The following is a 27,504-nucleotide window of genomic DNA, read 5'->3' on the forward strand; positions in this document are numbered from 1 at the left end:
GCTTTCAGCAACGTAACTTACTTGGAAAATGTGCACTAGACAACACACAAAAACACTCACCACATCCCAAACAGGTAAGGTAACCCCCTAGAGATGGGAAATGCTTGCCACAGGTGCCAGAGCCACAGAGAACCACGCACCCACGAAGCTGGCCTCTCCACCTCCAGCTCTAGTGATTGTCTTCCTAGAATGCCACATTTCAGCCCCATGGCTCTTCTAGCTACCTTCACGGGGGCTCCCAGAGAGCAGTTATTCACCCCTGATTCCTGCTTACTCTCATACCTAAGTGTTTACCATTTGCCTAGTTTTTATATTTGGATGGAAATCTTGTAAAGAGAGCTTATGGTTCCCAGCCCTTTCACTAAATCTTATTCTGAATGTGCTGTCAAAATATGGCACTGTTGAGCACCCAGACTGTCCGCCCAGTATTACCATGACAAATTCTAACCTATTGTATTTCTTGCACATAGCTTGGCATATATTACTCATTACACACTTGGTGAATAAACTTCAAGGAGGAAGCTGACAAAAATGGAACACAGCTAGAGGATGGAATGAACAAGCTCAAGATATTTTGCTTGCAGTCAGAAGCTAAGAGCAATTTTCAAACAGAGTGTCAGAAGAGCAGGGATAAGCGTTATGCTCTAAACTCTAGGTGATTAGAATCTAACAATTTAATGCAGTCTTTTCCAAACTAGAGTTCAATGTAATGTGGTACTAGGGGGAAGGGCTTCCCTGGTGGCTCAGTGGCAAAGACTCTACTTGCTAATGCAGCAGATGTGGGTTCAATCCCTGGGTTGGGAGCATTCCCTGGAGTAGGAAATGACAACCCACTCCACTCTTCTGGCCTGGGAAATCCCATGGACAGAGAACCCTGGCAGGCTACAGTCCATGGGGTTGCAAAGAGTTGAACATGACTTAGCTATTAAACAACAACAAAACTAGCGGGGGGAAAATCCCTATAATCAAGAAAATTTCGGAAATGCCGGATCAAATAGGTCTCTTAACTTTAGAACTTCTCAAAGCTTAATGTATTAATATGCTTTGGGCTCCAAAGGAGAGGTATACTACACAGCCTTTTCCAAACTTTTATTCAACAAGTGTGTAGTACAGTCCACTAAGTTCCAGGCACAGTAGTAGGTCCTAGAATACAATCCTGAGCCAAACAGATCCACTCTCTGCTCTCACGGAGTCTATGCTCAGCGTGAGACTGTTTGTTACCCTACACAAGAGCACAGTAAACGTTATGAAGGAAGAGTTCATCAGTATTTTCTAGTACATGAAGAAGACACCTCTTCTACTTGAGCACCAAATATTTCTCTTAAAGCTCTTCCATAAACATGGTTCTAAGAGTCTAGCTCAGTGTGAAGAACCCTGCTCACAGATCTAACACGTTTCCCTTGCTAAAAATGTATTACATTTTCAGAAGTAAGGTCTACAGGCAAAAGCAAGACACAAACCACTCATTTATGAAAAGGCCAGAATTAATAAATACCTCCAGATGCTTGATGAGAATAGCTCCAACTTTAGGGGCTGCTTAAATTAGAGTGATGTTGAAACAGAAGATCTGTGCTGTGGTCTACACTACGGCTAAAATGAATGTGGACTGACGCAAGGATCTGATCCACAGTGGTTCCTACTGAAAGTAGCCAATTTGAGTAAGCAAGTCTTCACCAGTACAGCAAACCTGCACCCACTGTACTTTATACTGATTTCTAAACAACAAGGGCCTTTCTATTTTTACAGCTGGTATTTTTAACAGAAAAATATAACACCAATTTTAAAGTATCATTAAATAATCCTGTTAATTTTTTTCCTTTCTTTATACATAGCGGCAAAGCACTAACCATGTGCAAGACAGTCCACTAACAATCATGAAGAGCAAAGAGGAGAAAGCCTGGTTGTGCTTTATTTACTCTCCTGATGTGGGGGTGGAGAAGTTACAGAGGGAAAGCCAAATTCATCACTTTCAGAAGAATCAACTGGTATGTCAAAAACATGCTGACATTTTTAAATCTTCAAATTTATCTTTATCTCATTGGTGACCATTCCAACATACTGTCAGTAAACAGGAATAGTTAAGCATTTAAAATGTTTAATACTTAATGAACCACCTCAAGAGTCTAAAAACAGTCCTTTTTCACTCTATGCTTCCTATATTCCTATATTGTGACTACCAGATTCCACAGTAGTAGTACATTTGCCATAATGAGTGTGGAGAATCAAATCTGTAATTCACACAAGAGAATGTAGAGGATTCTTTAGTCAAATAAATCTATCTGGTAAATGAATTTTTATTACAAAAGTATCATTTCATCCCAAATTACCTGAAAAGAAGCATAACCCCCTTCTCTCCAATAGCCATGCAGGTAATTTTTAATACTTTCAGACCAAGAGACAATTATATTTAAAAAAAATACTTCAGTGGATGACGGAACTCAAGAGATAGGTAAGTATTTTGACTGATTCCACTCCAGTGACTGACCATGTATTGAATGGACTATAAATATTGTCATACTTGATTTTTTTCCTATCAAATCCCAAGGTTCTATACTTCTATTTCAACTGTGTTGGCACATCTAAAAGGAAAGTCAACTTACCTTAGACCTGAATATCAACAGTATGATAAGTAAATCATGAGAACATCACTCTTTGGCATGACCCATGTAAACCACACTTCTGAAAATTGAAAGAAAATAAAATGTTATACCTTAAATAGCCTACAATATAAAGATATCCTAGAAAGATAACCATTAAAAGTTAACGTTACCCAATATCAAATCTTGTATACTGTTTTCTTAGCAAACCATCAATTTCCACCTAGTTTCCAGTGAATGGGGAGATAAACCTAACAGGAATAGTTCACTCCTGGGTTCACGTCAGACTGACCGGAATTATGTCTAAACATCACCATTCTATAAAGACAGGTAGGTCAGTTTTAACTCTAAGCAGGCTATTTTGGGTCTCCAGATACATAAAAGTCCTTATCAATCCACTCTATCCATAAACTTGGATCATCCAAGTGAAAAGCAACATTATGAAGGATGAAATCATTTTTTTAGGCTAAATTTAGTCCTTCCTAGTTAAACAATGACAGTGACTTAATAACATATTTTCATTTTCTTAGGATACTCACTACCAAGGATGAGTTAACCAAGTATATTGAGATTTGTGCCCCCCTCCAGTTTTCGATCATATGTTCTCCTTTATCCCTCCTGTCTTTTATTTCTTTAAGAAACTTTTATAACAGGAACAAGGAAAAGGAAACTTTAATGATTTCCTCAATAGGTAATTTGATTTATATAAATTCCATTTCCAACTTCTAGAAATAAAGACAGACACAAAATTAATTTAATTTTTTAATAAACCATAAAATTTAAATATTCAAATAAAAAGAAACAAAAATAGATATTTAAGCCCAGCACTAATTTCTGTTTTTATTCTTTCTCTGGGTATCATGGGGGCTTGACTTACCTGGGACTAGAGTAGAGTAATACAGTATGATGCTGGTGTAAAAGTGAGTAAAAACAACGAGAAACGGCTTGGTGAAATTTACTTTCAGATCTGGAAGTGAAGATCAGGGGCTCACTTGAACCCCCTGCAGAGACTTTACATGGGTCTTGCCTGTGGAAAACTACTATGGCTTACTGCTTGCTTATCTTCGTCACAGCTTAGCAGTCCTGGCATTTTGATCCTTTTGCTCACTGAAGCCCACATCAGTCTGTCAAAACATCAAGGGGGAAAATCCCCAAACTGAATAGATGAATAAACACTTTTAATGTGAACAATCATATTCAGACCAACTTCTTCTGAAAAAATACAAGTCAGTGGGTTTTTTTTTAATCCTTAAGTAACTCAAATATTACTATTTTTTCTGCCTTACTAAAATGGCACTTTTCATTTTATTGACATTAGCCAATTATTTGCTACTCACTTCTATTTTTCTCTGATCACAATGCTACCCTGTGTTTTTCTTTTTGATTGAGACCTATACTTTCCATTCCAGAATATTTGATCTTTGACTAACTTTGTCTCATTCTGTGAATAAGTCTGCTACTGATTAGTGAAAAAATGTCACAAAAGGAAAAAGGAAGCAGTGAGCACTAGTAGGATCTCACTTCAACATTTGTATAATTTTCTTTTATGAGAAAAACATTTATTTTTATTTTGGAATCTAAAACCATTATTGTATGATACTGTCTTTTAGAATACTTAGACAGGCTGACATTCAATATGAACAGCAAGTTAGCTCACAAGAAACAAAGTGTAATGCACAAGTTATGTTCAGCTGGTAGAAACCCAGCAGCATGGTAATAAAGTGCAGCAAAAATTTCCTTATTTGAATAACAACTCCAGTAACCTCTGAATATTTTTGGTAACATTAAGGAAAAGCTACCGCAGTCTGGAGATTGGTAATCTTTATACTTCAAAGACAGGCTACCAGGGACCACAGTGAAATATTAGACCTGAGGTCAATGAAAAACACTAACTTGAAAAGGAAAGGGTTTTCCCAAAAAAATGCAAAATTATACATATGCTTAAGATACTATGATTTGACAGATTTACAATGATAAAACAGCAATGATAAATGGTAACATTATTTCAGTACTTTTAGTGTAAAGAACACATATTTAAAAATCGGCAGCAAGAAATTCTGACAGCTCCTGAGACAAGTTATCCTATGCCCGACACCCATTTCATGCCAATGATGACCAGTCTGAAGGGTAACACACAGAATAAAAACAGTGATCTACTGTAGGTGAGTGAGAAAGTACTGGAAAAGTGACAAAATTGTATGTTATTAAATGACAAAACATATTTTGAGGCTTTATTTAAAAATCTCTCACTGTTCATTATCAAAGTTACAAGATTGCATACCAGTAGACAGACTGTAAACATAGGAAATTTTCATTAAGGAAAGATGGGTTTACTGTAATTTGATCTTTTACAAAAAATTACTGAACGTTATTGATAACAGAATTTCTCTTTTACTTTCTTAAGTCTAATTCTCTTGAAAATTAAACCAATGTTTCCACTCCCTCGAGCTAAAGTTCAACCATGGTCACCTTAGGAAATACCCTTGTTTATTTGTTAATCAGAAATACAAATTGAGTGGCACATATTTCCATTTTCTTCTTAGGCCGAAGGTTTCGGCTTCATTATATTTTACAAGAAAACCGAAGACTTGCAGTGGTCCTGTAAAGTCTTTCATGTCGCAGCTGAGGTTTAATGACGGCAGTGGAGGAAAGCAGTGGTGATGCAAAGTAAGACCAGCCCTAGTGCCCTTATCTGACATGGAATCTTTTTCCTGTTTGGCTTGCAGCAGTGTTTCTGGTCAGGGTGCCTCCACCAAACCTGATTGAAGCAGAAGGGTGACATGCTCTGGTAAATCCTATTTAAGGGTGATTCCATTCAGGAAAATGGTTGATCCTTCAATCTGTTGGTTGCGGGATGATGCTAATATGAAGAAAATTATCCGGGTAGCTCAGATGTTCACTCAGCCACTGCAAAGGTGTTTCCAACATTGGTTCAATTCCATGAATCATTACTTGGTTCTTTTTTTCCCCATCTATTCCAAGAAAGAAATCCAACAATAATCGATGAGTCAAAACAGTTGAAGAAAAAATAATCTGCTGCCTTTGAGAATCCTCAGTGAATCAAATGGATTTTACTGCTTTAACAGGTTAAACCTGGTCTGTTTCCTGCGCAGGAAATGTGGACATGGAGAAAGTTCAAATGTTGCAATATGTATCACCCAAAACAGAAACCTGAGGGTTACAATGAATTCTGATAAAAATTCTGTTGCTATATGTGAAAGTATTCATTCTTTCTTAATTACTGTGCTTACCTACGATTGACGTTAATGAAACCATAGTGGAGAAAACAGCCCATTGTACCCACTGATCAAAATTTATTTTAGCTATACATAAAAAATGTACTATTAAAAATGACAGGTGTATGAAGTAGGTCAATACATATTTAAAACATACAAAACAGAAATGTGTCTAGAAGTCACAAAAAATAAGATCAGGTTTTTTTTTCAAGATCAGTGTTTAAGAAGATGTTTAATGAAACAATTGGGAGCTGTAAGTTAATTTTCAGTAGAGCTGTTCAAAAATGCATGAGAAAATTTTATAGAAACTATTAGAAGAAGAGTTAAAATTTTAATGAGAAGGAACTAGGAGTCTGACTCAGGGATTTCTGTTTCAGAATCATGAAATTTGATTGATTTTTGTTGATGTCCATTCATTAATTAAAAGGTTGCTGCAATTTATGTTTTTTTCCTAAGTTCAAATTTTGTTAAAAATTAAAGATTAGCTTTGTGTCTTTTATGATTTTGGTATAAATCATTGACAATCCTGAAAGAAAACAAAGCATGCTTGGTTGCTACAGAATAACACAAAAAGTTAAAAAAAAAAACAAAAAAAAAACTTTTTTTTTGAAAAAACAAAACAGAACCTTCAAGAAACTGTATCACTCCTTTAGCACAATTCTTGGTCTGTCTCTTAAGTCTCTTCAATCTGCAACATCTAAATCTCTCAGTTTCCTGGACACAGAAGACAGCAAGGAAAACAGGGAATTCATGGAACCGCATGAGAGGGAAATACCCCATTTTTCCCCTTTCTTCTCTGTTCAAAGTGACGTTTGCATCCCTAGTGCTCTAATGTCTAGGCAGAATGGGCTGATGATGTATGGTGATCATGGTGTGGCTGGCACCTGAGACAAGAGATCCTTTTAAAGAAATATTTAAACTTCCTGCTAGAGGCAGCACAGTCCTGGGAGGTGACAGTCAACAGACTGACAATGAGAAGATATAAAACCACTGGAGCATTGCTAAAAGAATGCCAAAAATAAAGTCCTAACAAACATACTATCAGCCCCAAAGATTCCCAAATAAATGTCTCCAGAAAATGTCACAGCTTAAAACAATTCTGGAAAAGGCTTATAATACTATTAACCTAAAAAAAATGCTTTCATTGTTTGGATTTGTCCACTGATCTCTGCTGCATCTATACATACTTCTTACACAGTTGTGATCACAGTATTAATACAATGATTGGTTTTCATAATGATGTGAATCATTTATAACCAAAAGATTAAGCTATATACAGAATACTATAGAAAGCACGGTATTAGTACTTTGAGAAGATTTTAAAATGTTGATACTCAAATCGGATAAACCCTCAGCTATCTGGAATGATTCAGTCTTTGTAAGTTCTAGATTGCCAAGGTTTTACTGTATTAAATCTTTCTTAGAATATTTAAAAACATTTCCGGTGCAGTTCTCTTTATAGTCTTATTATATATTTCTTTGAAATATCTTAATATTCTCAGAATCTTCCTCCTACTTAGCACTGAGTCAAAAAAATGAAAGAGCAGTGGTGTAAGAGTAAAAGTGCTTTATCTATAAAGTTCTTCCTTAAGCAGGGTCACCTTTGGATAGTATGGAATAAAGCTGAATATCCAGAATTCTGTGCCTGCACCAGCATGTAAATGTGCGAGCAAATACGACATGACGCATAGCATGTCTGGAAGGGAAAAGACTAACATGCAGAGCCACAGAAGAGGACCCACGGAGTCTAAGAACGGTACAGCAGAAGCTGGGGAACGTAAGCACAATTCACTCTGTAGAACAAACCCAACAAATCACATTATCAGAAACCTGAATAGGCAGCACTGATTCTCTGGCTTAAACTGAGACCACTTTTAATCTGGAACATAAAAGTATCACTAAACATGGACAACTAAGGAAGTGGTCCAGGACTGTCATGTCCTTCAACACAACAGCTTAAGATTTTACATATGTAATTTGGTCATTGCCTATATTTGTTCAAATATTTCACCTGTGTATATTTACCTTTCTGGTTTTCTGACTTCCTCTGATAACGTAACTGTCACCAGAAACATCAGAATGGGACAGCAGTGCCCCTGGAACTATGAAGTAAAGTTTCTCTTATGTATCACTGCAGCCTCGTGCCTAGCATGGTGCCTGACAATAAATGTCTTCATGGCTTGAATCATTTTGCTGCTGGTTAAACACACTATCAGAAATAATGCTTTGAAAATCGTGTCTAGTGGCTGCCACTACTGTGGAGAATAAGAGCTCGACTGAAAAAGGCTGCTTTGGTTATTAAAACAACAAAAAGTCAGAATGCTTCCGAATGAGCCCAGATGTACATATGCCATCACCAAAATTCATGTTACCAAAAATAACAACAAGCACAACAGCATACTTTGGCAATACCAGAACTAACACAACGAAGCAGTGAAAAATTAGCAGGTTCTTTTTCCCCTAACAGAAAGGAAACGCCTGATGATACTGCTACTAAAGTAAATCATGTTTTTGGTAAATATATCTTTGTGTTTCAAAATGGGAATCTAGAATTTAATACTTGGGAATAAAAAATATGTCACTACAAAGTAAATGACTCAGGAGAAAAATGTTACTCCACATCTCACCCACTCAGATTTTTAAAAACGTTAGTCTGATGTTTTAAAGTAGGCAAACGTTTGACACAGTAATCAAGTGAACTCGTTCTATACGAAATTCTCTCATACAGGGCACTTTTGGGGGGTAACTTTTGATTTGGATATAATTTCAAACTTAGACAAAAGTTGCAAGAACAGCACAAGGACTTTCTCTTCACCCAGAGTCATCAATTGTTTACATTTTGCCCCATTTGCTTTATCATTTTATGTATATATAATTAATTTCTGAATCATTTGAGAGTAAATTAGAAACACTGAGTGTTTTACCTCTGATATTTCAATGTACACTTTCTAATAAAAATATTCTTTTATATAATCATAGCACAGTTACCAAAATAAACCATTAACACTGACACTATACTATTATATAATCACTTCAGAAGTTATTAATTATCCTAGTTATTTTTTCTCCAGTCTAGGATCCAGTACAGGAATCATACATTGCATTTAATTTTCAGGTCTCTATACTCTCCTTTAACTTGGACAGCTCTTGGCCTTTCTTTGCACTTTCTAACCTTGACAATTTTGAAGAATACATGTCGTTATTCTATAGAATGTCCACACAGTAACTTAAAAAACTACCTCTTTTAATTCATGTTGTAAATATAAGAACAATCATCCCTAAATACTTTGAGTTTGTGAATTAAGGAAAAGGACAAACAAATGTCAGAGACAAGCATTTTCTTTGGAGAGAATAGTAATTAAATTCACTTTAAGAGTTAGATGTTAAATCTAAAGAGAGCATATATCTATAAAGAGACTATCACAATAAAATTTCACTTCTTATACTGATCTTACTCATAAGCCCAAGTATTATAAGACTCAACACCATAGGTCAGTCTGTAGACCACTGTTCTAAAACAGAGGACTGGTAACATGTCTTCCAGTTCCAGTACATGAGTCTTTTAAGGCTAAGAAGCAAAATATTTCTTTTTGAGTTTAAATCAGCATAATACACTAGTTTTGGATTCTCAGGCAAATCACTCAACCTTCCGAGTCCCAGTTTCCTCCTCCTACAATGTAGATAAGGAATTCTCATCTCTGGGGTTGTGTGGAGGATCAAAGGGGATATCCAAATAAAGCACTCAGCACAGGGCTTGGACACAATAGGTATTCAGTGAAGTGAGTGATGTATCAAAAGGTATATAAAAACTGCGGATTCAATTAAGTGACTGGCATGCACAGGGCTGTGAGAATGTGGCCTCATGTTAATATACACTCTGCATTACTCAGCCTCATTATTATGCAGTGTGGCACAGATTTTATGAATGTGTTAAGGAAAAAAAGGAAGAGATGGCAACAACAAAAACCCAAAGACTCAATCATTATGCAAGCAACAAAATGAAATTTAAAAAATTCCTTAAGCACTCTAAGCACTCTGGATTAATCTAGTAGTGCTCTCTCTGTGTATATTCAGCAAAGCACAGCCTGGATAAATCAAAAGAGCCCTACTGTACTCTGGTAAAGTTACTTAATAAACTTCAGGTATGGGTCTCAGTTTATTTTAAAGATGAAAAATTCAAGGAGGGGAAACAAATAACCTTCGAAAATCTTTGCTACACAAGCTAAAGTATACCATTATTAGAGAACTTGAGAGTATGTGATGAATCTGCCTTTTAAAGATTTCTGTTAGCAATGGCTTGGGCTTCCCAGGTGGCACAGTGGTAAAGAATCTGCCTGCTAATGAAGGAGATTCAAGAGCCAGGGGTTCAATCCCTGAGTCAGGAAGATCCCCTGGAGAAGGAAATGGCCACCCACTCCAGTATTCTTGCCTGGAAAATTCCATGGACAAAGAAGTCTGGTGGGCTATGATCCACAGGGTCACAGACACAACTGAGCACACATGCAAAGCGAATCAGCAATGGCTCACAGCCTTCCCCATCCAAATCTGGTTTTTAGCCATTACTTTTAAGCCAATTATCTACAAGGAATATGACCTAAATGTCTTTAAAAACAGGTTATGTGAGATTCTAGAAAGATGCATGAGTTTCACTCTTACTGTTAATATGTGTAACTAAATATGTGAAACTTCTGAATTTAAAGGAAGCTAGAGAAATGGATGATGTATCTTTTAAGGGAAAGTGCTTTTAATCAGAAAATTTCAGATTAGTAACTTGTTTTTTAGTTCACACTTATGAATATTACTTATGGAGTAATAGAAATTTAAGGCCAGAGATTGTAACCACTGTGTTTAGATCTGTGGCTTCATATATATATTTTATAGTTCAGCAGAAAATGCCTCAATTTGCTATCTTGTAATGTATGTGATGCTGAAAGGTAAAACTTCTGAAAAATACTTGATCATTCTGAAAAACAAAGAGATGAGCTTTTTTAACTACCACTATTCTGAACAATTTTGTTCTGTCTGACAAATTCTTTAACCTCTGATATGTTCATTAGTAAAACGCCAACTAATTGAATCCATCGACATGAAAAACCACAGGCTGAAATCTGAAATGCATACATCATGCTGAAGGATTCTGACTCAGCCTCAGCGGTAATAGTCAGTGAGGTCAGGTCAAAGAGGGTTAAACCAAGCCAGGATATAGCCAAAGGAATACATCAAACGCTGATTTTAAAAGGGCAATTAATCTTAGACAGAAATGCTTCCTGGGGAATGAGATCTCAATCTTAAGAGCACACTACATGATGTAGCAGTAAAAATGAACATATACAAGCTTACGGAGCTTTTATCCTATGATCACAAACAGAAGGAAAGTGCTGTTTATCAGAGAAATACAAACCCATTTAAAAATACTTACATTAACTTCTTCCGGATCTACACTCACTTAGTAGTATAGGTTTTAATTAATATATCACAGTTAATATAGATCACATATCTTTTTCCATGCATAAATTTATATATATGTTAATTATTTCTGTCCAAAATATTGCCAGAGCTTTGACTCTTAACATATTGTATAAGATTTTCAAAACATGTCTATGTTAATTCTTTCATTGCCCTGCTTATAACCTTTATATTTCTGAGGAAGTAATAAACCAAAATCTAAACTTAACCGCCCCCCAAATCAGCTATTATTATAAAAAGAACATTGTATCAAGTGACTGTAAGACCATTTAAATAAACTGATTAAATGTCTCTTAATAAAAGTGTGGTATAAGTTACAAACTTAAACTTGTTCATTTCAACCCCCCCAAAAAAACCAAAATACAACTTTGAAAATATAGCTCAAATGTTTTTGATCTGCTTTCATAAAAGGATCCAGTAATTCTAGTTGGGCATAACAGGGTCTATTAATATATGTCAGGTATGAATTACAGAATAGTTCAGAACTAATTGTTTTATTTAAAAGATAGGCAATAATCACGCTGTTTATGTATGGTCAGAGTAAGGTCTCACAGGACTTGCTTTAACAAAGAGAAGACTTGCTTTTAATCTCCTGCATGTGCTATTATTTTGTTAAAGAAATTCTGTTTTCTAGTGCTAAAGATGAAATGTTAACTGTGCAAGTATCGGTTCCCATTTTTTGAAAAAGTCAGGTTAATTCATTTAACGTCTCAGGAACTAGGTAAAGGAAATCAGAAGCCTCTCCTGACAGGCCCAGTAATCCTATCTTTGCCAATGGAGAATAATGAAAATAAGCAGTTAATTATTTCTTTGATTTTAGAAAAGACATATGTCAACGGATTGAGTCACTAAGAGATTTTGTACCGCCAAAATTAGTTTGTGGTACCCACGTATCGGGACAAACCACAGAGATGGAGGGACAATGACACAACAAGGCAGAGAGTCTGATTCAGTGTAGAATTTGATGGCGTAAGGATAAATTCAAGAAAATTACCAAGTTTAAAATAAGTCTCATAAGTTTCTTCTGTCCAAAATTAAATATAGTACATCTTTGTTAATGAGGGCTACGTTTGAAGAACTTCTTGTATTACCATTGTGTGTGACACTGTGTCATTTCTTTTATATCCGGAGAGAGAAAACAGTGAAGAGCAGAGTGTTAGGCTGAGACTGCGGTCCAGTGACCATTCCCACACGGCAGGCTCACGGTACCTTAGCAAGGTCACAAATGTGCCTTCCACAGATCACTTCTAATTCTGTCTTCACTCATTTAAAATCTGTTTTCATTCCAGTATCCTTTTGTACCTTCACACTGTCTGATTTAGAAGATCATTTAGTAGTAGGTTTGTTTTTTTTTAATGGTTCTTACTCTATAAAACAGAATTACTGAAACTGAAAAATGATTATTATTCTTACTTCTAACCCCTCATCCTGATGAAGTCTGAAGGTTTTACTTTTCTGCGGCATGAACTGGCAAGTCTGAAATGCCATGTCTTTGGGCAGTCAATGTCATCATGCCGACAAAAGCGCAAATTTGAAGTTCAAACTGAAGGATCTGCCTCAGATAAACAGTGAGACTTGAATGTTTCTTTTTTCTAATTGCTTTATGTATGAAAAAAGTGATTACAAGCAAAGAGTTAATTCACTTTATAAACAATCTAATCATATGCTACAGAGCTAAGGAGAAAAAACATGAATACACCATCTTTTCTTAATTTTACAGAAACTATTCTGTGGTTTATCATAAAGCATGTCAAAAATAAAACTGTAATTTTCAAGTTAGATGACCTAGATGGTGTATTGTGACACCCTAGCCTCAGTTGTTAAAATTATCTTCTAATGTCCTAACCAAGCAAATAAAAGATCAATCTTAGTCACTTAGTTCCTCAACGCTTTCTCCCACATCTCTGACCTCACTAAAAATCTTCTGTACTTTTATAGGAGAGAAGTACAAAAATAAAGCGAGTCTTTCAGCAAAATAAAGTAGGGACATTTTAAATCAGCATTTCAGAGTAGACACTACCCCTCAGCAGCCTGCCCCTCGGTGAAGGATTCTACTTCAGTGGTCATGTGATATGTGTGGCCTGGTCCCTCCTTTGCAACAATTTCTGCTCATCTTTTAAGGCCTGGCTTAACTATCCACTCCAGAATGGATAAGATAATATTCCTAAAATCCTTTGCATATCTCCATTCCTACACAGATCATTTTCAGTCCACTCCAGCTGGACTAGTTTCTTAAAAGCAGGGATGCTATCTTACACATCTGAGTAACCCCAGTGTCAGAAGACAATATGATGTGAAGAAATTGACTGATGAATAATGAAAGCTACAACATCAAAGGGAACCCGAAAGTTCAATGGAAGTTGGGAAGGGGCTCAAAGAGTAAATAAAATCCCAGGAAGCAAGGCAGAAATGGAAAGAGGCAAGCAGCAAGAAGACTGCACTTGCTGGTAAGAGCGATGCTGGGGACCTTGACTCATTTCCCGTAAAATGTAAGCCTTTCCCTTAACATACACTCCAGTTGTACACTGGCAAATATAAATTCAGGATCACAACAGCCCAACTGCTACAGAGGACTAAAAGAGACAGCAAATGAGAATCTGCAGTCTGACTCAGGAAGGTCAAACCAGGGCTCCGTAACAACCCAGAGGGATGAAGGGGAGGGAGGTGAGGGATGTTCAAGTGGGAGGGGATGTGGGTAAACCTATGACTGATTCATGTCGATGTTTGGTGGAAACCAATACAACACTGTAAAGCAATACTCCTTCCATCAAAAAAAAAAAAAAATACAACAACAAAAAAGCAAGAACGGACACTTTTATTTTTATAATCCTAACTTACCAGGTTTTTATGCATTACATTAGACAACTGGGAAATAAAATATGTTTCGGCAAAGCTTGTAAGTTTTTTGTATTATCCAAAGTAAAAGAATAAAAGTTATGATTTTTAGATTTTAAAAAATTTTGGTTACATTGTTTCTAATGGACAAAGAAATACTTCACTTCAAGCCTGCTACAGAAGCTTAGCTCTCTGAGTCATTTTAACTATTGCTGACATCACAGAAAAAAATTTACCTGAGTTCACCTTTGGTTATTTCCTGTTACCTTGGCTAACTTCTCAAGCCACTTGAAAAACAACAAAAAAAGAATCACATAAAGCAGCTCATCATTAATTATAAGAAAAAAGACCTAAAGCATGTCTTCATGAATATTAGTACATTTTACCTTCATATGATGAAACAAGGCAAAATTCCTTCATGCATGAATCACCTGTCATAAGGAGCAACAGACAATGGTGCCACATAACTTTTATGAAGCACTTTCTCTTTTAATCATGTGACGACAGCGAGTTCTTATCCACACACACCCAATCTTACAGTCTTTCGCTTTCAATTTAAGTTGGGTGCAGGTGTTTCAAAATGCTTCATGGCTGACAATATTACAGGTGTGCTGAACCAGACAGTAAACAGTTCTTTACTGAAAGAATGACTTGATGTTTTGAATACTTCCCATAGATCCTGAAATGACAGTTATTTTCTAAAGAGGTGACAAATGGAAGAGGCACATAAAAAGTTTTTCTAAAGATAAGGTATTGGTGTGAGAAACGTGGCCTCCTCTGGGCATGAAAGGTGCCATCAAGAGGACCTCAAAAGTAGAGGTACTATTTATAGCATTTCAGTGAAGTGTGTGTATGGTCCCTGATTGACACAAGCATGTGAGAGTCTGGGAAGAAGTCTGTCATACAAAGATACTCACCTAAGAGGCAAGTTTGTGGATTAAAGTTGTGAGTGTCTACCTCACTGCCCTCTCTTTAAAAAAAAAGGGGGGGGGGGTCATCTTGTGTATTCTTTAAGAATGGATGGGCAGGTAGGCCAGGTTAGAAATTTAGGAGGGAATAGTGTTTAAAAGAATAAAAAAGCCTCACAAATGTGTGTGCCGTTCTGGTGCGGGATGACAACTTGTCTGTGCTGTGATCTGGGTGTGGGAATGAACAAAAAACACGAAGGTGTGTTCTGACAGAACGTGTTGGCTCAAAGCATATGACTGCTTTCATCTACATGCTGAATGTCATAGACATCATTTTCATATCCATCAAAAAGAATAGCCAGAATTACACACAGGAACACTACGATAGCAACAGAAGTTCAAGTCCCTAAGATCATACCAGGGGTAAAACAGAGGACGGGTCATGCATGTAGGCCAGATTAGGTACCAAACACAAACCGAAAAGAAGTTAAGAGAAAGTGAACATTTCAGAATGTTATTTTAAAGTATACAAAAAAGTGAAAAGATGAAAATGAAAATAAATAAACCCTCTAGGTTGTTACAGAGCCCCAGTCTGAGTTCCCTGAGACATACAGCAAATTCCCATTGGCTGTCTATTTTACATGTGGTCACGTGAGTCATCCGGTCCCATCACTTCATGGCAAATAGATGGGAAAACGGTGGAAACAGTGGCTGACTTTATTTTTCTGGGCTCCAAAATCACTGCAGATAGTGACTGCAGCCATGAAATCAAAAGACGCTTACTCCTTGGAAGGAAAGTTATGACCAACCTAGATAGCATACTAAAAAAGAGAGACATTACTTTGCCAACAAAGGTCCGTCTAGTCAAGGCTATGGTTTTTCCAGTGGTCATGTATGGATGTGAAAGTTGGGCTATAAAGAAAGCTGAGCACAGAAGAATTAATGCGTTTGAACTGTGGTGTTGGAGAAGACTCCTGAGAGTCCCTTGGACTGCAAGGAGATCCAACCAGTCCATCCTAAAGGAGATCAGTCCTAGGTGTTCATTGGAAGGACTGATTTTGAAGCTGAAACTCCAATACTTTGGCCACCTGATGCGAAGAGCTGACTCATTGGAAAAGACCCTGATGTTGGGAAAGATTGAGGGCAGGAGGAGAAGGGGACGACAGAGGATGAGATGGTTGGATGGCATCACCAACTCAATGGAAATGGGTTTGAGTGGACTCTGGGAGTTGATGATGGACAGGGAGGCCTGGAGTGCTGCAGTTCATGGGGTCGCAAAGAGTTGGACACGACTGAGCGACTGAACTGAACTGAATATAAGTCTGCATGTTACTTTCTCCATATATCCCACCTTCTCCTTCCTCCCCCACCCCTGTGGCTATAAGTCTGTTCTCTGTGTCTCCACTGCTGTCCTGCAAATAATTTCATCAGTACCATCTTTAAATTCCATATATATGGATAGTATATAATATTTGTTTTTCTCTTTCTGACTTACTTCACTCTGTATAATAGGCTCTAGGTTCATCCACCACCTCAGAACTGACTCAAAGGCATTCCTTTTTATGGCTGAGTAATATTCCATTGTATGTATGTACCACAGCTTGTCTATCCACTCATCTGTCGATGGCCATCTAGGTTGCTCCCACGTTCTAGCTATCGTAAATAGTGCTGCAATGAACACTGGGGTACGTGTGTCTTTTTCAATTTTGATTTTCTCAGGGCATATGCCTAGTATTTGGATTGCTGGGTCATCTGGTGGTTTTATTCCTAGTTTTTAAAGGAATTTCCATACTGTCTTCCACAGTGGCTATATGAATTTACATTCCCACCAACAGTGCAAAAGGGTTCCCTTTTCTCCACACCCTCTCCAGCATTTATTGTTTGTAGACTTTTGAGGGATGGCCATTCTGACTGGTGTGATTTCAATTTACTCTTAATTGATAAAAGCATTTTTTAAATTAAGATACTATAAAGTACTCAAAAAGAGAAAAATATAGTGCAGAGAAATGAATAACTGAAGGCAAATGCTTGCAGTGGGGGCAGCCTATGGGTCCCATCTCTGTCAGCAATAAAAATGATTAATCTCTTAACTTCAAATGGGAAAACTAGTCTATATGCCCAAATCTTTAAGAATTTGGCAAAACAGACATTAAACAGATTAAAACACACACACACACACACACACACACATACACACACACACTTTTACAGTATGGAGAAAATGAACTGCAATGGTAAGATTATTCCTAAAGTTACTGGGACTATCCCAGTCCAAATTTCTACAACTTGAGTTCAAAAATAAAAACTTTCACTATCCCTGTGAGGATTTACTGGGAGATGGCAACACTGGTTGTCTGGAGAGGGGAACTGAGTCAGGGTTTTATGTATAGGAGCTGAGATACAGACTTTTCACTAAATTCTTTTATAAACTTTTGGATTTTGGAACTATATAAATGTATCATCTACTAGAAAAAAATTTTGATTATTTAACTGAACACAATATGTAAAAAACCTCAATAGGGTTTCATCAAAATAAAATATTTTTTACTCTTCAAAAGAAAATGAAAAGATAATTCCCAGACTAGGAGAAAATAATCACATATCATGTCTGGTAAAGGACTTAACAGGCAGAATATATAAATAACTCTCAGAAGTCAGTAATAAGATACAACAAAAAATAAGAAAAGGATTTACACGAGACATTTCATCAAATATATCCATGAATAACAAAAAGCACATGAAAATACTCAACATCATTAGTTACTAGGGAAATTTTAAAAAACATGAGCTACCACTATACACAAACACTAGAATGGCTATAATAAGACAAAAAAATATATACAATGGTGAGAATGTGAAGAAACTAGAATCTCCATTCACTGTGGGTAGAACTGTAAAATGACGCAGCCACTTTGGAAAAGCTTAGCAGTTTCTTTTAAAAATTAGCCATAAATCTACCATACAACACAGCCATTCCACTCTTAGGGATCTACTCAAGAAAAATGAAAATATATGCCAGTATAAGGATGTTTAGAGCAGCATTATTCATCAAAGTGAAAAGGTGGAAACTCAAACATCAATCAATTGGTGAATAAACAAAATGTGTCACCCAGCTGGAATACTATTCAGTAATAAAAAGGAACAAGCTACTAATTTATAGAATATGAATGAAACCCAAAAACATCATGTAAAAGAGAAAAACAATTGCAATTTTGTGTAACTCCCTTTATGTGAAATATCCAAAGGAGGTAAATTCTAGACAGAAAGCTGATCAATAGTTGTCTATAACTGGCAGCAGGAGCAGAAATTAGCTACAAACACACACGGAAACTTTTGAGATGATAGAAGTATTCTAAAACTAGATTGTAGTGATGGCTTATAAATTAAATAAAAATCACTGCATGGCAGAACAATTACTTAATGCAAACTCTTACTGAAAATGAAAACCAGGTAGCAATAAAGATAGATTAAGATTCTAAGATAGTATTAAAATCAACTTACTGTTAATTATGTCATGATTCAAAGACCATAAATAATGTTTCAAGTAATGACACAAAGAACTCAGGAATTGAAATACTGAGGAAACACTTATCTAGCATTAGAGATATGAAGATGTGCATGACAGTAACAGAAACTCGGCTAGGACAGTACTGCTGGGCTTAGTCGCTCAGTCGTGTCTGACTCTTTGTGACCCCATCGACTGCAGCCCGCCAGGCTTCTCTGTCCATGGGGATTCTCCAGGCAAGAATACTGGAGTGGGGTACCATGCCCTCCTCCAGGGGGTCTTCCCAACACAGGGATCAAACCCAGGTCACCCACACTGCAAGTATGGATTCTTTACTGACTGAGCCATGAGGGAAGCCCAAGACGTGGAGTGGGAGATACTACCCCTTCTCCAGAGGATCTTCCTGACCCAGGAATCAAACCAGGATCTCCTGCATTACAGGCAGATTCTTTACCAGCTGAGCTACCAGGGAAGCTGACAAATGACATTAGTAAGGCCTTATAAACTCACTCTCTCTATAATATATATATATATATATATATATATATATATATATATTTATAATTATACATATACATTTCATACATACATACATATATATGTGTGTGTGTGTGTGTGTATATATATATATATATATATATATATATATGAAACATGTTGCTTTTTGGTTGCACCACATGGCTTGTAAGACCTTAGTTCCTTGACCAGGGACTGAAAGCATGTCCCCTGCAGTGGAAGTGCAGTCTTAACCACTGGATCGCCAGAGAAATTTACTCAATTTTCATAGCGCTGGGTAGTAGTCAATGATCTTTTTTATCAGTCCCTTCTGGAACTGGTTCTGGTGGTATTTAGATGTCCCTCTTCTTCCCTCCTATTGAGCCTTTGTGTATTTTCAAAGTGCTAGATACACATAGAAATGCCAGGGAAAGGAAGCATATTTGATTCAACAGGCCAAACGGCACATTTTCTGAGCTCAATATTCTTTGTTTAGTCTTTTAGACTGGAATGTGAATATTCCTCCCAATCCTATTACTTCTAATTACTGAGTAGGCAAACCATTTCCACAGATACTAAACGCTTCTTGAACTATGTGATATAGTTACAAGTCATGTAAATAATGCTGCCACCATCCCAACGTAGGATATGTTAATAAGAAACACAGCATGATCTACTGAAGTATTTACCTTTGCATTTATTACTGCCTTACCTCTTACCATAAAAGATTTAAAGTGGTAAGTTTTTAATGTTTTTCTATATAACATACACAAATCTAGGCAACATATTAACAAACACAGCAATATGCCACTGAAATTTCTCCTACAGCACAGTAACCAACAATAAGACAAGTCATTCAGTGATAGAGTGATGGTCAAATTATGGTACATAGATACCAAGGGCCATGGCATTTTAAAAAATGGCTTTAAAGAATTTTTAAGAACTATCATATTGTATCAGGTGAAAAAGGAGGACGGATAAATTTACGCACATACACCCTCTCAAATATTCAAGTATATATCTGTATGTGTGTGTCAACAGTAGTCTCTATGAGTTAGGGGTTTACAGCATTTTCCCCCTAGTTTTCCGCATTTTCCTTGTGTTTCTTATGCTGCAATTAAGCGATTTTTCTATTTTTCCTCTGCTTACAGGAAAACAATTTTAACATAAATTACAAAATAAGGACTATAAAACAGGGCAAGTTTTTGACTAGCCTTGTGAAATGTTAAATCCTAAGAGAATAATGTTCAGTAAAACATTAAAGAGTAGCAAAAACTTCAAATAAAATATGTATCCATTACTCAGTATTAAAATATCAACCAAACCTGACTTTTTTTAAAAAAAAAACTATCTCTTATTTCTTTAGAATGATGAAACACAATGCAAGATTAAAAATACAACATTTACCAAAACTGAATTCACAAATGAAAAACCCGGGGCCCCAAAATATAAGAGAGTCACTTTAAAACCATATTTTGGTTTGCTAAAGAGAATGAGTTTCTTATTCTGTTAGTGTCAATAACTTATGAAATAGTTAAGTATTAAGTGCTTCTGTTTCAAAAGATTTTTCCTTATAAGATAATGAAAATATCTTACTGAAGTAACTAATACATGTTATTTATAAATACAGAACTCTTATGTTACTTCGGTAATGAAGAGGAATGAAAGACATGTTTTAATGTTGTCAATTATATTACCTTCCGGAGCAACTGCAGAAGGACAGACTTCTTTGAGGAGATCTCCTAGTGTATGCAATTGTCCATCTGTAGACACAGGTCGAAAAAGCTTCTGAATGAAAGGCCGTTCAGTTGTTGTCTATTTGAGAAATCAAAAAAGGGTCCAAACAATTATGTCTCTATTGCTACAAGCTATGAATTAATATATTAGAAATTTAAAGGTGGCATGAGATGCCTTCTGATACAGGTACAGTGTAATCAGAAGCATACATCACACATGTGGTATTATGGCTGAAAATGCTTAACACAGACCTAAGTAACTCTAACCACAGGAGGCAATAAGGCAAATTCAGAACATGCAGCACTTGAAACGCAGCTGACCTGGACACTTAACAAAAAGTCAGAGGCAGCAAATAAAAAAAAAAGATTAAAAGGGACCGACAAGATATCACAACTAAATACAAAACATAAACTCTGACTGGATACTGGATTGGAGAAAGGAATTTAAAAAGATCAATTATAAAAGACATTTTTGAAATAACTGGGGAAATACCAGATGAACATTAGATAATATTAGATTAATGATAAATTTCTTAGGTGTGATAATGTTTATAAGGACAATATCCTTACTGTTAAGAAATTCATGATCAGATGTTCAGGAATTAGGTACCATGATGTCTGAAACCTACAATCAAATGGTTAGGGGAGAGGAGAGAGAGCGTGTGTACAGAAAAAGAGACAACAAATGTGAAAAAAGGTTAATTACTGGTGAATCCAGGTGAAGGGTCTTAGATGGTCTTAGCTGTTTTACTATTTTAAAACTTTTCTATAGGTTCAAAAATTTCAAAATAATAGGTACATTTCCTCTGACAATTCTTATTTATTAGCACTGTCATAATTGACTGCTAACAACTTCAACATCTTACTCCTTCAAAAAATTAAGGTTTAATTTTCTCAAATTCCCTCTCTAGAAGCACAGCAACGGTGACGGAAGCCTTCCCGTGACAGAGTGCAGAGGCTCTGCCATCAGCCAGTCCATGAGTAACAGCACTGTCCTCATGAGCTCTACGATCTCGCACCCAGTTTCTTTGGAAACTTGGGACATTCCCCATCTCTGAAGTTTGTTCTAGGAATAACGGGAGACCTGTGCCAAGTACTGAATAAATGATAAAGAGAATAACACCCACCACAACTCTTAACTGTTTTTTCATTTTAAGATGCTAAGTTTTTGTTTTAAGCTTCTTGGAATGAAAAATCATGAAATCTACAGGAACAGAGTAATACCTTATAAGAAAATGATTTCAAATACCTAGCCATTAAAGGTAATCTTTTTTTTTTTTGGCTTGTTTATTTTAAAATCACAGAGGCACACCTCAACTTCTTCAAGATAACTTTTAACCAGATTTGGTTAAAAAAAAAAAAAAAAAAAAAGAAGAAGAAAACCTGATTTTAAGTATAGACATGAACTAAAATACAAGAAAAGCTAAATGTGGTGCAAGTATGTGACTACTTCTCCTGGCTTTATATTGTGTGTTCAGTGAATACATAATAAATATCAAAATAATTTTAAAATAATACAGTTGAATGTATATGGAAAGCATGAGAAAAACTAAAATTTAATAAATATGCATTAAATATAATGCAGTTCACTTCACTAATTGAATTTTTTAGAAGTATTACTGAACAGGGAACTCTACTCAATACACAATAATGGCCTATATAGGAAAAGAATCTAAAAAACTGTGGATTTATGTATATGTACAACTGATTCACTTTACTGTACACAGGAAAATAACAGAAGAATATTATGAACAATCAAGGATTCACTATGTGAAGATGATACAGGTTTGAGGAGTTCAGAGAAGAAAGAAATGAATAGGGGACAGCAGTAATCATTTAAAATAGCCATCACCCACTTAGGGCTTTCTATCTTCCAGGCAATGAAGAGGCTTTTAAGACTTTTTAGCAAAGGAAGTGACGTGATGAAAGAGGCTTTTTTCTGAAGGCTAATGGAAAGCAGCATTGTGTGCAATGACTTCGTGAAGAGGTAACAGCAGGATGACCGGTGAGAGGCTGTCTGAATGATGCAAGCCTATGCGATGACAACTGGGACTTGGTCAGGATAAAAGGAGGGGCGGGACTGTACCTCCAATACAAAAACTGTTAAAATGGATCATCCAAACTCTGGTCTGATAAGACTAAGGTTTTCAGCAAAGTCAAATCTTTCCAAGATTCACTTGCCCCTTATTAAGTGACAGAATTATGAGGTGGCTTAGCTATACTAATACACATTATAGCAATTTGAAAACAATATGCTAAACAGTAAAGGCCAAGTAGTCTTAGATACGTATTAAAAATACAGCAATTCTCCTCTACTCACATTCCTAGAAAAAATGGCCTGCAATTTCTCTGTACTTCTTTTTTTTTAACTCTTTCCCAAAATGAAGCAGTTATAATAAAGGTATAACTTCAACAGTCTTTATAATATTATTTACTTGGGGGGAAGGGTGAAGTTCCAGAACTATTAACATATACTCCAAGTAAATCCTATAGACTGGTAACCAAGAAAACTTTCATCAAAGTAAATTTCTGTTTCATCATGTAACAAAAAAACCTTATTAAAAGGCAAAGACCTAAAATACTCCAAACAAAAAATCTAGCAAATATTTTTTGTTTAAATTTTGTCCAAGTGCCTTTAAACACTTATATTCTCATTCTTAAAAAACACTCAACTTTGAGAGCTATTTATCTTGAGAACAGAAGCTGGCCACAGACAGACTACGAATTCAAGTACTGTACAGAGGTTCTGAAGGGCAATGGGAATGTAGGGTAAATTCATGCAAATTTCTTAAAGATCTCATTAAACCTAAACTGGATTTCAGCAGAGAAGACTAAATTATACTAGGATATATTTAAAAGCTATCTTCATTTTGAACACAGCAATAGTTTTAAAATACAAAAACTCCATGAACAAGAATTCTTTAAACTATGATCTAGTATACATGAAACCAGACAATGCTAACAATATCCACGGTAATCTGAATCCTTGTCTGATAGATAAGAAAGCCACTATAATAGAACTACACCACAACACTTAATCTAGCCATAATATCTGTAAATCTGCAAACTATTTTAGGGACTTCCAAGAAACAGAATAACTTTCTCATGAGAAATGACTTGGTAAAGTCATCTTTGAAACTGCCCCTGTTCGTTCTTCAGCTAGTACGTCAGTCCTTTCTTAAAACATCAAATGGAATATAAACCTGGAGTGCTATTGGCTGGCCGTGCCTCACCCTTTCTCTACTCAGGCACTTGCACCACTGTAATAACAATTTCCCTTACATGCAAAAGGTATGCTGCTGATTTACCTGGAAGACAAACTGAACAGAAGCAGCAAGAATCAAATTTGTAAAAAATTTTAAGTTAAATTTATAAAATTTTAGTGAATCAAGTTTGAAAACATGCATGAGTATAAATGGAGGTAATATCTACACTGCACAGTTTTCAAGTGAATAAAATATGTACACAGTACGATCATGCTGAGCCACAAGGGAAGCCCAAGAGTACTGGAGTGGGCAGCCTATCCCTTCTCCAGAGGATCTTCTGGACCCAGGAATCAAACCAGGGTCTCCTGCATTGCAGGCAGATGCTTTACTAACTGACTCTCAGGGACGCCCTCATGGTACACGACTGAGCGACGTGGCACGCACACCCATCTAAACGTACACTGAAACACAGGCCACTACCACCACGATCAGCAGTCTTAGAGCACTGTATGAGTATTTTAACTTAATACTACCCCAATTTAGCAAACTCGTTTAATTTCTTTTTAACCTATTTTCTCTAAGTTCACTTGTCTAGTTATTAAAAGGTCCAGAATCATGACATTCAGCTTTTATACAGCAAAGTAAAAAAGGCAAAGTCACTTGAGGACTAAATTCGGAACTAATCTAGAACTTAATACCAAAAGCAAGATCCATAAAAGGAAATATTGATAAACTGGATCTTTATCAACAAAACACAACTTTTGTTCTGAAGGTGAAAAGACAAGACTGAAAGAGACTATCTGCAAGACTGCATATCCAACAAAGTTCTTACATCCAGAATAAGTAAGAACTCTAAAAGTCCAACAGTAAAAAACACAAAGAATTCAATCAGAAAATAAGCAAAAGATACCAGCAGACATTTCACCAAAGAGGATATACAGATGGCAAATAAGCACATAAAAAAAAGTTTGACACGTCATTAGTCATTAGGGAAATGCAAATTAAAACCACAATACAACATGACTACATATCTACCAAAATGTCTAAAATAAAATATAGTAATAATACCAAACGCTGGTGAGCATGTGGAGAAACTAGATCTCTCATACCATTGCTGGTAGAAATGTAAAGTGGTTCAGTTTTTATGGAAAAAGAGTAAGGCAGTTTCTTACAAGATTAGACACACATTTACCATATGACCGAGCAATTGTACTCTTGAGTACTCCCAGAGAAATGCAGACTCATGTTCTCGAAAAGACTGTACACAAATGTACAGTTCGTACAGTTCCAATGTCATTGAACAGGTGAATGGATAAACTGTCTGTGGTATGCCTATGCCACAGAATACCACTCAGTAATAACAATGCAAAAACCTAGTAATAACACATGGAACAAACTGCAGGGAGCTCAAGGAACTCACACTGCACATAAAAAGCCAACCTCAGATCACACACTATGTGATTCCCGGTATATAACATGGAGCTTGTTACAACTCCACGTGAAGATTACACGTGTTAATTCATGTAAAGCATTTAGAAGAGTGCCTAGTGCACAGCAGCTGCTCAGTAAGTGCTGTGACTGTTCTTATCAAATGTAACGACACTCAACAGAAGTTTATGAAATACTAATATGTGTTTTATATTCAGTTGTAATATAAAATATGGATTATGATAAGAAGACATACTACTCTTGTTGTCTCCCTGTTACTACATAACATTAGGGCTTGTTTTGCTGTTTGGGTCATAAATAGTATATCAATATGAGTTAGAAATGTTGGTTTGTTAAAAATGGCAAATTACAGCTGGAAGGGTACACATCTGATTCCATGATCATGGAATCAGTGACTGTAAAGAGGAGGAAGAATCATATCTATAGTAAAAGGAGATTCTATTTACTGAAATGAAGCAATTAAAGCTATGAAAGAGAAAAACATAAAAATTCAGAAAGCATACAACTTAAAAAGATGCCCAACAGATGCACAATGGTTCACTTGTTTGTGAAACTTATAAATGCCCTTAACTAAAAGGCCAGTGGGGGGGAGGGGGGGAGGGGCGGGGGGGTTTGGTCTCTTACTGATGCATCAGGTAGTACTTGATGATTAAATGGATCCCATTTGTTAGAATAGCTGGGACAGAATCATCCCAGTAGTAGTATCCAGGTTCAGGATTTTGATCTGAAATTCTGAGGATATGAATTTGCATGATGACAAAAAAGATGGATGGAGTGGATATAAGGGATGTGGATAAACTGTGTGATCTGCAGATAGATTTGTTTCATTAATTCATTCATTTATTCTTACTTTAACTGTAAGAACTTACTTTAACTCATCTCTTTTACTATATCAGGCAGTTGTTAAAGGTACTCAGCAGAAAATGAGCGGAGCTTCTGTGATCACAAAAATCTCTGACAAGCCCTGAGTAGCAACTTTAATCCAGCAACTCAAAAATTAGTCCCACCCCCAGTGAGTGCTCACAGCCTCCATCCAGAATCATTTACCCTACATCCTTTCAAATTCTGCTTTCTAGCCGGTTGACAAATCTCCCAATTTCTGATCACATCTTTTCCTGACTGTGATTCCACTTCAGCCCCTTGTCAGTTCTCATCTCTGACTTTACGTCTTAGATTCACTTCCTACTTCCTATTTTGAGAGAGTCAGGCTGATTTCATTATGCTTTGGGTAAATTCTTGCCTATTCCAGTCAAGCCCAGTTATCTTGGCAACTAGGCACAATCCTCATGGCTGCCTTCCTCCCTCCACATAACCCAGACTCAGACAGTAAAGAATCCAGCCATAACAAAACAGAACAAACATAAAAGAACTATCCCAACAGTAGTACACAGCTCCAGGATCTCTTAACAACCAGAGGGCAGGGGCAAATCTATCAGAAATCATCACTCATTAAACATCTACTGAATTTATAAAAGGTATCACTTGTGCTGATGGGTACAAAGATGAACAATGCACACATAAACAAATAACTGTAACACAGTGTTACAGATACACAGATATACGTATAAGTGATAACAGAAATATGTACAAAGTGCTAAGAGAAAATGTAAAAGCCCAGCATGAACTCGGCAGCTAGAGCAAAAACAAAAGTTTTTGCTAAAACTGGTGACAGAATTTCATTTTATAAGAGTAGAAGACATATCAGTAGGTACAAAGTAAAATATGCTAAGTGTGGTAGAATGTAAGGTACTAAAGTAAAATCGTAGGGAGTTTCCAAAGAAGATGAAAACAAAGTAGAAAACATAGGTCTTCAAGCTTTCATCTTAAAATACAGAGTATTTTTTCTTAAAACAGAAAAAGATAAGGTCATTTCAGGCGGAGCACAGAAACAATCCTTTCCCTTCATATGCCCTCTTCCCACTAACGCACACAGAGGCAGATGAAATACAACGGCACCTCTCAGATATCAGTGGGTAAGGGGAGAAAAGTGGGCTACAAATTTAGCACATAAAGTGTAGAACGTCAAATGCAGTGGAATTAGCAAGGGCTTGGCTGGAATTCTAACTCACAA

General features: G+C 36.3%; 1 protein-coding gene across 5 annotated transcripts in view; it reads right to left on the bottom strand.

Moving 5' to 3' along the window:
• Positions 1 to 3,346: 3,346 nt before the first annotated feature.
• Positions 3,347 to 27,504, bottom strand: part of ATG5 (autophagy related 5) — a 115,482-nt gene continuing 91,324 nt past the window's right edge. For 4 of the 5 annotated variants that reach the window (XM_043439107.1, XM_043439106.1, XM_043439108.1 and 1 more), the window contains 2 exons: positions 20,740 to 20,857; positions 3,347 to 5,569 (listed from right to left, as the gene is read on the bottom strand). In XM_043439107.1, the coding sequence (XP_043295042.1) occupies positions 5,433 to 5,569; positions 20,740 to 20,857 (255 nt within the window). In that variant the 3' untranslated portion in view covers positions 3,347 to 5,432. The remainder of the gene's footprint in view (positions 5,570 to 20,739; positions 20,858 to 27,504) is intronic. The other variant, XM_043439110.1, reaches the window with a different exon arrangement.

This window comes from Cervus canadensis, chromosome 20, assembly GCF_019320065.1.
Source record: "Cervus canadensis isolate Bull #8, Minnesota chromosome 20, ASM1932006v1, whole genome shotgun sequence".
NCBI classification, from domain to species: Eukaryota; Metazoa; Chordata; class Mammalia; order Artiodactyla; family Cervidae; genus Cervus; species Cervus canadensis.